This window comes from Pseudophryne corroboree, chromosome 7 (genome assembly GCF_028390025.1).
Source record: "Pseudophryne corroboree isolate aPseCor3 chromosome 7, aPseCor3.hap2, whole genome shotgun sequence".
Lineage (NCBI taxonomy): Eukaryota > Metazoa > Chordata > Amphibia > Anura > Myobatrachidae > Pseudophryne > Pseudophryne corroboree.
The window spans coordinates 505,270,712-505,283,996 of record NC_086450.1 but is presented as its reverse complement, the minus strand read 5'-3'; the positions used below and the strand labels follow the sequence as shown (position 1 = coordinate 505,283,996).

At 47.9% G+C, this 13,285-nt stretch overlaps 1 protein-coding gene across 1 annotated transcript; it reads right to left on the bottom strand.

The window, feature by feature from the left end:
* Positions 1-730: 730 nt before the first annotated feature.
* Positions 731-12,025, bottom strand: LOC134943947 (arylamine N-acetyltransferase, pineal gland isozyme NAT-3-like). The gene is made up of 2 exons (XM_063932505.1): positions 11,951-12,025; positions 731-3,553 (listed from the first exon to the last, which is right to left on the bottom strand). Exons 1-2 carry the CDS (start codon positions 12,001-12,003, stop codon positions 2,710-2,712), a joined length of 897 nt encoding a protein of 298 aa, XP_063788575.1. The 5' UTR covers positions 12,004-12,025; the 3' UTR covers positions 731-2,709.
* Between the last annotated feature and the right edge of the window lie 1,260 nt (positions 12,026-13,285).

Sequence of the window (13,285 nt, the reverse complement as noted above, 5' to 3'; positions counted from 1 at the left end):
CACAAATATCTGGATCAACTGTTTTAATGGCGTGGCTTTTGAAATCTAAATAATGAGGTCCAGAAGATTCTCACAAAGGCTCAGAGCAAGGAAAAACTGCCTTAACTCGTATTTATAAAACAGAGGGGTAAAACGTAACGGCAGTCATCAGCATCAGTCAAAATTTTACACGAAATAATCGTGCATAGGAGACCACAAATAGGTTGAACCCGATGGACAATTGTCTTTTTTCAACCTTAGATACTATGTTACTATGTTACCTAGACTTGCCACCACTGTCTGGACCAGGATGAGGAGCTCACACCAGGTGAAGCTAGCTGCCCGTTTTTATGGAGGCAGAGGAGGGGGCCCATGTGCAGACTCTGGGTGGGCCCTTGTGCAGACTCTGGGTGGGCCCCCTCCTCTTCACAGCGCAGTAGACACAGGCTTTGTGCCAGCGTCTACTGCGCATGCCATGTTCCAGAGACGAAATCCATGCTACGCATGAGCGGTGGTCATTTTGCCGGTGATTTTTTTTCCACAGCTGCAGCTTCAACTCGGGACTCCAGAAAAGGTAAGTGATAAAACATGGGTGCAGTGTGTGTGGTGTGGGCCCCACCCCTGGACCCAAGGGCCCATTTTCACCACAAACATTGCACCCATTATAGAAACGCCTATGACCTTAAGATTTGCCAGAAGAGAATTTGCAAAAAGTAGAGTGTAACCAGTGGGGTTAATGTTTTGATTTCAACATTGCAAATGTATTTATTATTTATTACCAGTTATTTATATAGTGCACACATATCCCGCAGCGCTGTACAGAGAATATTCGCCCAATCACATCAGCCCCTGCCCTAGTGGACCTTACAATCTATATTCCCTATCACATGTACACACATTCACGCTAGGGTTAATTTTGTTGGGAGCCTATAAACCTTCCAATATATTTTTGGATTTTGAGAGGAAACTGGAGGAAACCCATGCAAGCAAAGGGAGAATATACAAACTCCACACAGTTAGGGCCATGGTGGGAATGGAACCCATAGCCTCAGTGCTGTGAGGTAGTAATGCTAACCATTACACCACCCGTACTGCCCGCAAAAAAGTTTTTAATACCTGTTCATTGTCCCTTGCAGCTTTAGGAAGATTCTATTCATGTTGAAGATGGCTGTAACCGTTAGGGTCTGACAAGATATACATTGAGCAGCCTAACTTACTTGTACATGTCATTTACAGTAGTGGACATCTAATAGGCTGCACCTTATATAGGCCCTCATTCCGAGTTGATCGGTTGCAAGGCGAATTTAGCAGAGTTACACACGCTAAGCCGCCGCCTACTGGGAGTGAATCTTAGCTTCTTAAAATTGCGACCGATGTATTCGCAATATTGCGATTACTAACTACTTAGCAGTTTCAGAGTAGCTTCAGACTTACTCTGCCTGTGCGATCAGTTCAGTGCTTGTCGTTCCTGGTTGACGTCACAAACACACCAAGCGTTCGCCCAGGCACTCCCACCGTTTCTCCGGCCACTCCAGCGTTTTTTCCGGAAACGGTAGCGTTTTCAGTCACACGCCCCTGAAACGCCGTGTTTCCGCCCAGTAACACCCATTTCCTGTCAATCACATTACGATCGCCGGAGCGTTGAAAAAGCCGTGAGTAAAATTACTTTCTACATAGCAAAGTTACTTGGCGCAGTCGCAGTGCGAACATTGCGCATGCGTACTAAGCGGATTTTCATTGCGATGCGATGAAAAATACCGAGCGAACAACTCGGAATGAGGGCCATAGTGTGAGCTGCATTCCATTGGAATGAGCATTAGAGAAGTAAAGCTTTATTCTCAATTTTAGACAAAGGGCTTTAGAAAACTGATGGTTTAGCTTTAGACATTCTGTGTCTTGGATATATGTTAGAACTTACTGCGCAGTTTGCAAAAGATAAGCACTGGTACTAGTAACATTCTTTAATAGGGTTAACATCCAGCAGCTAATGCCCAGTTTGAGGTATGTAAGTAAAGGCTGAAATAAAGAGATTGGGCATCAGTGCACAATCTTAGAGATTGCAATAAGATGCCTGCTGTATATACTGTATATGGACTGATTCAAGAATTGATGACAAATGATGACCAGGGCCCATCGGATATGAAAAGAACTACATCTTATGTTAAGAAGATGAATCTCTGATGTTGTCTGATAACTTCGATAAAAGTTAAGTATCACTCTTGTTTGGTATTTGTTTGTTTGTTACTTGTATAATAAAGTTTTGTGAATTTATAATCAATCATTAGGTCACCCGGTCAAACTGTTTCCTTCAGTTAGAGAACAAACACCCCACGCAATATATAATGATAAATTGCTCCAAGAAATGGTTTTCTCATCACAGATTGCAGCATGATTGATTGCAAAGTTACGCCCCCTTCACAAATATTGATAATTAGGTCACTTTGTTACACGTATATCTACATACTTTGGATAGGTTATATTGTTTCTGTGCAGGGTAAATACTGTCTGCTTTATCTTTACACTGCAATTTAGATTTCAGTTTGAACACACCCCACCCAAATCTAAATCTCTCTGCACATGTTACATCTGCCCCATCCCCCCTGCAGTGCACATGGTTTTTCCCATTAGAGAAAGATTTTGCTTTTGCAATCCATGCTGAATTAGGTCCTTAATTACTATTGTGACTGGTATTATAGACATATGTAAGTAGAGTGTTGTTGCACTGAAGCCTCAATCCTTATCATATGGAGCCAACATCTCATCCTTTGGTACCAGTTTTTTACTCAGCACAATCCCAAACTTCTCTCTGAGCATATCAGGAATTTCCTCCTCCCTGAGTTCTTCGTTGGTCTTCACACTCCCTCCACCCTTGGTATACTCTGTGCTGATCAGCTTGCGTCCAATGTAGGTCAGTCTGCCACCTGGTAGCTGTAGGGAACAGAGAGATTTGCAAACAAAGAGAGACCTTGGTGAGGTCTGGTGATAGTCACACATCTCCCTAAAGTCCTCAAATCTCCTCTCTTCAAGGGTGAACTTGTACAGGCTCCTCCACTGGTCATTGTCCTCCTTCCTTTCCAAGTACCACTCTTCCGCTTCCACCCGTAACCGAAACACACCACTGTCCTGCTCCTCTTCCCATCCTGCCTCCAGAGGAAATGGATCCCGGATTCCATCTCCAAAGCCAACGTCACAAAGCCACCGCCTGCCCTCCAACTCCACAGTCAGTATCATGTGGTCAAATGGAGGTCCAAAAACACAAGTGAATGAGTTCCGCACTTTGGCCGATAGCACCTGCGGCTGGTACCCCAGCTCTTGTAACACCCACAAGAAAAGGCCGTTATTCTCAAAACAAAAGCCCCCTCGTTTTCTCAGAACAATTTTCTGATAAATCCAGAGGGTGTCCAGGATAATCTTCTCCCCAATGTGTATACTGAGGCTCTCGAATGGTACAGAGAACAGGTGGCAGCGATGTATCTCCCGTAGCGCTGAAAGGGACGGTGTGGAGAAACATGGTGTCAATTCTGTGATTCCAATCCGCTGCAGATAGAGGTTCAAATCCATTTCTAGGGATGCCCTGAAATATAATTGTTAAAATCAAATTAATTCAGTGAATGAAGCAAAGCATTTCCATCCATACTTAAAGCATTATTATTATTCATTATTTGTATTATTATGTTGTTATTATTATTATCTATTGGTGGGATCCAGAAGGAACGGACATAGGCCCTCATTCCGAGTTGTACCGCTCATTATTTTCTTTTGCAACGGAGCGATTAGTCGCTAACTGCGCATGCACAATGTTCGCAGTGCGTCTGCGCCAAGTAAATTTGCAAAAAAGTTTGGTATTTTACTCACGGCTTAAGAAATTTCTTCGTTCTGGTGATCGGAGTGAGATCGACAGGAAGTAGGTGTTTCTGGGCGGAAACTGGCCATTTTATGGGTGTGTGCGGAAAAACGCTGCCGTTTCTGGGAAAAACGCGGGAGTGGCTGGAGAAACGTGGGAGTGTCTGGGCGAACGCTGGGTGTGTTTGTGACGTCAAACCAGGAACGAAACTGACTGAACTGATCGCAGTGTAGGAGTAAGTCTCGAGCTACTCAGAAACTGCAAAGAAATTTCTTTTCGCTATTCTGCGAATCTTTCGTTCGCAATTCTGCAAAGCTAAGATTCACTCCCAGTAGGCGGCGGCTTAGCGTGTGCAAAGCTGCTAAAAGCAGCTAGCGAGCGAACAACTCGGAATGAGGGCCCTAGTTATACCAGCAGCAGATAAAGGAAGACCCCTGACCTAGAGAACATTGAGTTATAAATTAGCCTGAGCGACTTTGGACTTGGGCGGTCATTCTGACCTGATCGCTCGCTAGTTTTTCTCGCTGCGGTGCGATCAGGTCAAAACTGCGCATGCACGTCGTACGGGTACAAAGCGGATCGTTGCTGAGCGATGGATTTAACGAAGAATCTATTCGCACAGGCTGTTCGCAAGGAGATTGACAGGAAAAAGGTGTTTGTGGGTGTCAACTGACCGTTTTCAGGGAGTGTGTGGAAAAACACAGGCGTGTCCAAGCATTTGCAGGGCGGGTGTCTGACGTCAATTCCGGACACGAACAGGCTGAAGTGATCGCAGCGGCTGAGTAAATTCAGAGCTACTCAGAAACTGCACAAAACTTTATTTATACCACTCGGCTGCACATGCATTCGCACACTTGCAAAGCGAAAATACACTCCCCTATGGGCGGCGACTATCTGATCTCAGCACTGCAAAAAGTAGCTAGCGAGCGATCAACTCGGAAAGACCCCCTTGATGTGTTCTTATTGAAGCCAGATAAGTACTTGGCCACACATGGCTTAGTAATAATTAGTGGTGCCTTTGTATATATTTTGGATTATGCAATCACTTTACTTTTATATGTACTAATTCTTTTAGTCCCTGCATGTGTCCGGTGATACATGCCGGTGGTCCTGTATAGAATTTCTTAATGCCATGAATAGCGGATATAAGAAATTATAATATCGGGCCTCTGACCTGATAATGAGCAGATTTGCCCCTAAACAATTGTTGTTTCAGCTCTCAAGGGGGCGGGATGTACTAAGCATTACATCCGCTATGCAGTACATCCCGCCACTTACCACAGACAGACTAACCGCATTTATACTTACATATGTGATTAGAATTGCAAAGGACAGCTCTCCCAATAAGACTCCCCAAGAGTCGCCCGGGAGTGCATGCGTAGAGTAACGCAGCGGCTGCTGGGGGTGCTGGGAGGGTTCCGATTGGCTCTCTCTCAGTGGAAATTTCGAAAAGAAGCTCATAGGCTTCTATTGGGTAATGCCACCCAAATATGGTGTTACCCACCGGCTCCAAGTTCCAGAGTGCGTCACATTGTGGAGCCTGGTAAATATGGGAATACGGTAAAAACTAGAGATGGGCACCGGATACTTTTCGGGTTTTGTGTTTTGGTTTTAGATCTGGATCTTTATTCGTGTTTTGGATCTGGATTGGTTTTGCCAAAACCACCCTTTCCGGTTTTGGATCTGGATTTTAAAACAAACACATAAAAACAGCTAAAATCACAGAATTTGGGGGTAATTTTGATCCTACAGTATTATTAACCTCAATAACACTCATTTCCACTCATTTCCAGTCAATTCCGAACATCTCACAAACAATATGTTTTTAGGCCAAAAGGTTGCACCGAGGTAGCTGGATGACTAAGCTAAGCGACACAATTGTGCGGCACAAACACCTGGCCCATCTAGGAGTGGCACTGCAGAGGCAGACAGGATGGCAGATTTAAAAACTAGGCCCCAAACAGCACGTAATGTAAAGAAAAAAGAGGTGCAAGATGGAATTGTCCTTGGGCCCTCCCACCCACCCTTATGTTGTATAAACAGGACATGCACACTTTAACGAACCCATCATTTCAGTGACAGGGTCTGCCACACAACTGTGACTGAAATGACTGGTTGGTTTGGGCCCCCACCGAAAAAAGAAGCAATCAATCTCTCCTTGCTCAAACTGGCTCTACAGAGGCAAGATGTCAACCTCATCCTCCGATTCCTCACCCCTTTCACTGTGTACATCCTCCTCACTGAGTATTAATTCGTCCCAGCTGGAATCCACCATCACAGGTCCCCGTGTACTTTCTGGAGGCAATAGCTGGTAAAGGTCTTCCTGGAGGAATTTATAATTCATTTTGATGAACATCATCTTCTCCACATTTTCTGGAAGTAACCTCCTACGCCGATCGCTGACACTGTGACCGGCTGCACTAAACACTCTTTCGGAGTACACACTTGTGGGAGGGCAACTTAGGTAAAATAAAGCCAGTTTGTGCAAGGGCCTCCAAATTGCCTCTTTTTCCTGCCAGTATACGTACGGACTGTCTGACATGCCTACTTGGATGCTGTCACTCATATAATCCTCCACCATTCTTTCAGCGGTGACAGAGTCATATGCAGTGACAGTAGACATGTCAGTAATTGTTGGCAGCTCCTTCAGTCCGTGCCTGATGTTAAAACTTGCTTCTGACTGCCCTGCATCACCGCCAGCGTGTTGGCTAGGAAATGTTATTATTTTTCTCGCAGCCCCATTTGCGGGAGAAACTGAATGAGGAGCTGCTGACGGGTCACGTTCCGCTTGAGCTGACAATGGGGGTCATTCTGACCTAAACAGGTCAGAGTTGTCATGCACCGGCGCGTTGCTGACAGCTGACGGCTGATGTTGCCTAGTGATTGCCTCTGCCTGATTGACAGATTGGGTGGGGGTGCTATCAACGGCAGCTTTGATGTCCCACGGACGGTAGGGGGTGTTCTAGCTTCCGCTCAGCAGCCCTCATTCCGAGTTGTTCGCTCGCTAGCTGCTTTTAGCAGCAGTGCAAACGCTAGGCCGCCGCCCTTTGGGAGTGTATCTTAGCTTAGCAGAAGTGCGACCGAAAGGTTAGCAGAACTTCTCCAAAATATTTTCATGCAGTTTCTGAGCAGCTCCAGACCTACTCCATCCTTGCGATCACTTCAGACTATTTAGTTCCTGTTTTGACGTCACAAACACGCCCTGCATTTGGCCAGCCACTCCCCCATTTCCCCAGGCACGCCTGCATTTTTACCGGACACGCCTGCGTTTTTTAGCACACTCCCGGAAAATGGTGAGTTACCTCCCCGAAATGCCTCTTTCCTGTCAATCACTCAGCGATCAGCACTGCGACTGAAAAGCGCCGCTAGACCTTGTGTGAAACTGCATATTTTTGTGTGAAAATACTTCGCGCGTGCCCACTGCGGACCATACGCATGCGCAGAAATGCCGATTTTTAGCCAGATCGCTACGCTGCGAACAACGGCAGCTAGCGATCAACTCGGAATGACCACCAGCATGTAGGACCTGGAGCAGTAATTTCTGCTAATTACTCCTTTACTGCACAGATGGGGTGGGAGGGAGAACTCTAAACTGTAGAAGAGGGCATTGGGCTGAATGAAGGGGCCCCGGTACATGACTTCCTGGGTGGTAGGGGGTGTTTAATATGTAAAGGAGGGGTGGATAGTGGAGTGGGCTTCATTTTCATCATTTTCTGGTGGGAGGGCAGCTTGCTTGACTGCAGATATGTCAAGTTCCTGGAAAAAGATTTCTTAGCTTTGCATGGGTTAAAAAAATGACAGTGTCTCACCTGTCAGGAGGTTCTGGGGAATTGGGGATCAGAGTTCAGGAGCCAGAGCAATCCACCAACAAATATTCAAAACTGCATATTAGGCGTGTTTAGCTGGAGCAGGGATCAGCTGATGGAAGGCTGATATCTCTGATCCTGGGCATAGTAGAGACAAGCTGTCAGTGTCAACCGAAAGGGAAGAGTCCCAGCTTTTGAAATGTGCCATCCAAAAAACTCTCCGTCATACAGAGCCTGAGATATCTGGCTGGGAAGAGCAATTAACAGGCTTGGATGGGGGACCACAGCTTTGAACTCAGATATCTCTGGTTCCCTAGGGCTGATTTTCAAAAATCTGGTACCCCTGGAAAGAGGGGACCCTCAGCTATCAGCCTAGGACCCTTATACTCCTGGGGCCCTTGGGCAAGAGCCCATTGAGCCCATACGAAAAGACGGCCCTGTGGTAAGTGGACACTGGGTACAACCTCATTTTTGAGGAACCTGAGGACACTTTTCTTAATGTCCCTGTTCAGTCCGGGAATCGCTTTCCTAGTGAAGTGGAATCTAGATGGGATTTGGTACCGGGGACACACTACCTCCATCAATTGTCTAAATCCCACTGCACTAATGGCGGATACCATAATGGCGCACCCCGGGAGCCCAGTAAGATGCTAAAATGATCTCAGGGCTGCGATCGCCTGTGCCTGATTGAAGCGGTCGTGGGGCAGGAGGAGGTGTGCCAACGACAATAGAACGCCATTGGCGGGGCGTAGCCCGGACAACGCAGGCGTGTCCGGACCATTGCGGGGATGGGCCACATTGATTGCGTCACATCACACGCAGCCGCTGTGACCTGGGACATGGCAGGTAGCTCACAGCCAGCGCGCAAGAGCTGCGCAGGCAGGAAGCTACTCGTCGGGTGCAAAAGCATCACTGCCGTGCAATGCTTTTGCACTCGTGCAGGGGTGCAGAGCCAGACATGTGGGGCAGACTAGCCCTGTGCTGGGCGTCCCCCCGCATGTCTGTGTGACTGATCATAGATGTACTAAATTTAGCACATCTACGATCAGATCTGAATTAGGCCCAATGACTTCTGATGAATGCGCTGCAGGTGACGTATAAGGGAGGATGTTCCTAGGTGGTTAACATCCTTAGCCCTACTTATTATGTATTGACAAAGGCAACACACGGCTTGTCACTTGTTGTCTGGATTTGTGGAGAAATAATTCCACACCGAATAGGTGGCTTTTTTGGTATTTTGCCCAGGCATCACAATGGGCTTCTTCATCCCACGGACAACAGGTGTCTCCCCCGGTGCCTGATTTAAACAAACCACATCACCATCAGAATCCTCATTGTCATCTTCCTTCTCAGCGCCAGCTACACCCATATCCTCCTCATCCTGGTGTACTTCTACGGTGACATCCTCAATCTCAATATCAGCAACTGGACTGGTGATGCTCCTCCCAGCACTTGCAGGGGGCATGCAAATGGTGGTAGAAGCCTCCTCTTCCCATACAGTCTTGGGAAGGTCAGGCCTAGACATCGCAACCGCGGACACACTTGGACTCTCCTTGGGGATTTGTGATATCTCTGAGTCTGAATGCACAGTTCAGCTTTATTTTTTAAATTTTTCAAATAGGAAGAGGGCTTCCATCTTCATGAGAAGCTGAACCACCAGTCATGAACATAGGCCAAGGCCTTAGCCTATCCTTGCCACTTCATGTCGTGAATGGCATATTGACAATTTTACTTTTCTCATCAGATAATTTCTTTTTTTTTTTTGGTTATTAATAATAATTTTTGCTATTTGGATTTTACATGCCCTCTTTGACATTGGGCATCGACCTTAGGAGACGACGTTGATGGAATTGCATCGTCAATGTCATGACTGGTGGCAGCAGCTTCAGCACTAGGAGGAAGTGGATCCTGATCTTTCACTATTTTTTCCTCCAAATTTTTGTTCTCCATTTCACAGGATAGTGCCCCTTTATTTTTAAAGCACACAGAATAGCGCCCCTTTATTTTTACAGCACACAGAACAGCGCCCCTTATTTTTACAGCACACAGGACAGCACCCCTTTATTTTTACAGCACACAGGACAGCGCCGCAGTGCCCCTATATTTTTACAGCACACAGAAAAGGCCCACAGCGTACCTTTATTTTTATAGCACCCCTGTATTTTTACAGCATACAGAACAGGGCCACAGTGTTCCTTTATTTTTACAGCACCCGACAGGGCCACAGCGCTCCATTATTTCTACAGCACCCCTGTATTTTTACAGCATACAGGACAGGGCCACAGCAATCATTTATTTCTACAGCACCCCTGTATTTTTACAGCACTCAGGACAGTGCCCCTGTATTTTTCCAGCACACAGAACAGCACCCCTAACAGCACAGGACAGCACCCGTGTACAGCACAGGACAGCAGCACCCCTGTACAGCACCCCTAACAGCAAAGGACACCATAGTACAGCACCCATAACTGCACAGGACACCACAGTACAGAACCCCAGGACAGCACCCCTGTCCAGTGCAGAACAACAACACTCCTGTACAGCACCTCAGACAGCACAGGACACCACAGTACAGCACCCCTAACAGCACAGGACACCACAATACAGCACCCCAGGACTGCACCCCTGTACAGCACAGAACAGCAACACCCCTGTACAGCACCCCAAACAGCACAGGACACCACAGTACAGCACCGCTAACAGCACAGGACACCCCAATACAGGACCCCAGGACAGCACCCCTGTACAGCACAGAACAGCAACACCCCTGTACAGCACCCCAAACAGCACAGGACACCTCAATACAGCACCCCAGGACAGCACCCCTGTACAGCACAGAACAGCAACACCCCTGTACAGCATCCCAAACAGCACAGGACACCACAGTACAGCACCCATGTACAGCACAGGACAGTAATGTCCCTGTACAGCACCCCAAACACCCCAGGACAGCACCCCTAACAGCACACAGGACAGCACCCTAAAGAGCACACACTGACCCCACCCGACGCCGCCACCCACAGAGAGACAGAGGTCTGTCTCCATCACTCTCCAAGGCCGGAGTGAAAATGGCGGCGACACGCGGCTCCTTATATGGAATCCAAAACCCGCGAGATTCAATAGCAGGATGATGACATTTGCCTCGTTCTGGGATCCGAGTCTGGTGGGAAGTCCCGAGCCGTACTCGGATCCGGGCTCAAATCCTGAAGTCCAGGGGGGTTCCTACCGCATTTTATCCTTTAGTACATCCCGCCCAAGGACATAACTAATCTCAGGATAAGCTACAGCCATGACAAATGAAAGTTAAATATTTGTAACATGGGGCCTGATCCACGTTTGTAAGTAAAGCAAAAAAGCAAGCAACTGGGCAAAACCATGCTGCACTGCAGGTGGGGCAGATGTAATGTGGAGAGAGTTAGATATGGGTGGGGTGTGTTCTAAGTGTAATCTAATTTGCAGTGTAAAAATAAAGCTGTCTAACGTTTGTGGGCTACATGCAAAAGCAGCTGGTATTTACAGGTCCGCCATCAGGGGGGTGCCGCGGGCACAGCTGGCCCGGGCCCGGCCTCTCTAACAGAGAGGGGAGGGCCCGGGCCGCTCATGCCGCTGCCCGCCCACTGCCATCCGTCCTCCTGCCACCACCGCTGCTTGGCTCCTGCAAGCTATTGAGAAGTCCCTCTCAAGATGGCCGTCGCCTCAGAGGAGACAGTTATTAAAGATACTAGAGGAGGCTCTAGTATCTTTAAAAACTGTCTCCTACGAGGCGGCGAACATTTTGGAAGGGACATTTTCTATAAAATAGGCTGCAGCGGCTCCAGCGGCTGCCAGGGGGGGGCGGGGGGGGGGGAGAACAAGCAGTACCCCAATGAGCAGGTACTGGGGAATTATAGTGTGGGGACACAGATTTTCTTAATTTTTGATTTAATTTTTTTGGGGGGGAGGGGGGCCCTGCCTATTTTGCCAGTCCCGGGCCCCGTAATTTCTGATGGCAGCCCTGGGTATTTACCCTGCACAGAGACAGTTTACATTTGCTCCCCTTGCAGTGCAGCGTGGTGTGTTCCAGGCACAAACTTATGCGCTATTTTTGCTTTACTTCCAAAGATGAATCAGTCCCAGAGTTGAGCTGCAGTGAATATTATGTGACTGAAACTCTGTAACACTCTCTGGCTGAATAATCATTATATGAGCCTGTGCTGGTGTTACTGGCAGAATATGGAGTAGTAAGGTTCTCTCTGTACAGTCCATGTTCCACTGAGCGTTTGTATGGACAGTCTCTGTAAGTGGGGTGTCTCTATAGTGGTAGACAATGATCTAAACTCACCTTCCTGACAGGCGGAGTGAGGGCTGTGAGCTGTAGTCACTGAGACCGGACATTCCACCCGACAGTCTTCTGGTACACAGCCCAGTATGTAACCCATTCACTTCCCTGTCACATGTACAGTAGGCTGAGTCACTTTCAGTTTAGAGTAACCTCTATCCTGTTAATGAGACTGGAAGATGACCAAACTCACTGAGCGCAGTGCCGTAACTAGACATTTTAGCGCTGTGTGCAAGATAGGGCATTGGCGCCCCCCCCCCTATGTAAAGTAGGAGCAGTGCGCGCAGCAGGTGCGCGCAAAAATATATAGGGCCATGGCTTCATGGGAAAGGGGTGTGGCCACAAATAATACCAATTCATATTACATATTATAGTAGTCTCCATTATTCAAATTACGCCGCACAGTAGCGCCACTACACCAGGTAGAGCCCCTATTGCACATTACGGCGGACAGATTCCCTTTTTTACACATTATGGCAGACAGCGTCCCCCTTTTTACACATTACGGCAGACAGCGTCCCCCTTTTTACACATTACGACAGACAGCGTCCCCTTTTTTACACATAACGACAGACAGCGTCCCACTCTTTACACATTACGGCAGGCAGCGTCCCCTTTTTACACATTACGGCAGGCAGCGTCCCCTTTTTACACATTACGGCAGACAGCGTCCCGATTTTTACACATTACGGCAGGCAGCGGCCCCTTTTTACACATTACGGCAGGCAGCGTCCCTTTTTTACACATAACGGCAGACAGCGTCCCTTTTTTACAAATTACAGCATACAGCGTCCCCTTTTTACACATTACGGCAGACAGCGTCCCCTTTTTACATATTAGGTAGACAGACAGACAGAATAGATGATACTTACCATCTCTCCGCTGGCTCAGGCAGTCAGGCTCCTCGGTGCTGGCAGCTTCGGGGGCAGGGGAGATGGAAGAGGAGGGAGGGGGACTCTGGAGCTGCAGCAGCGCACTGTAATTGCCGGGTGCGCTGCTGCAGCTGTCCCTCTCCTTCCGCATTGGCTGGCCGCCGCCGCTGTGAATGCTGGGATGAGGGAAGCGCATCCCAACATTTACAGGAGCGGCGGCCAGCCTATGTGGAAGGAGAGGGACTGATGCAGCGGCGCCGCCACCAATTACCCAATGCCCATAGTCACTGCACAATTTATACACCACCCCATGCCCACAGTCACTGCACAACTCATACCTCCCCATGCCCACTGTCACTGCGCAACTCATACACCCCCCCATGCCCACAGTCACTGCACAACTCATACAACCCCCCATACCCACAGTCACTGCACAACTCATGTACCCCCTATGCCCACTGTCACT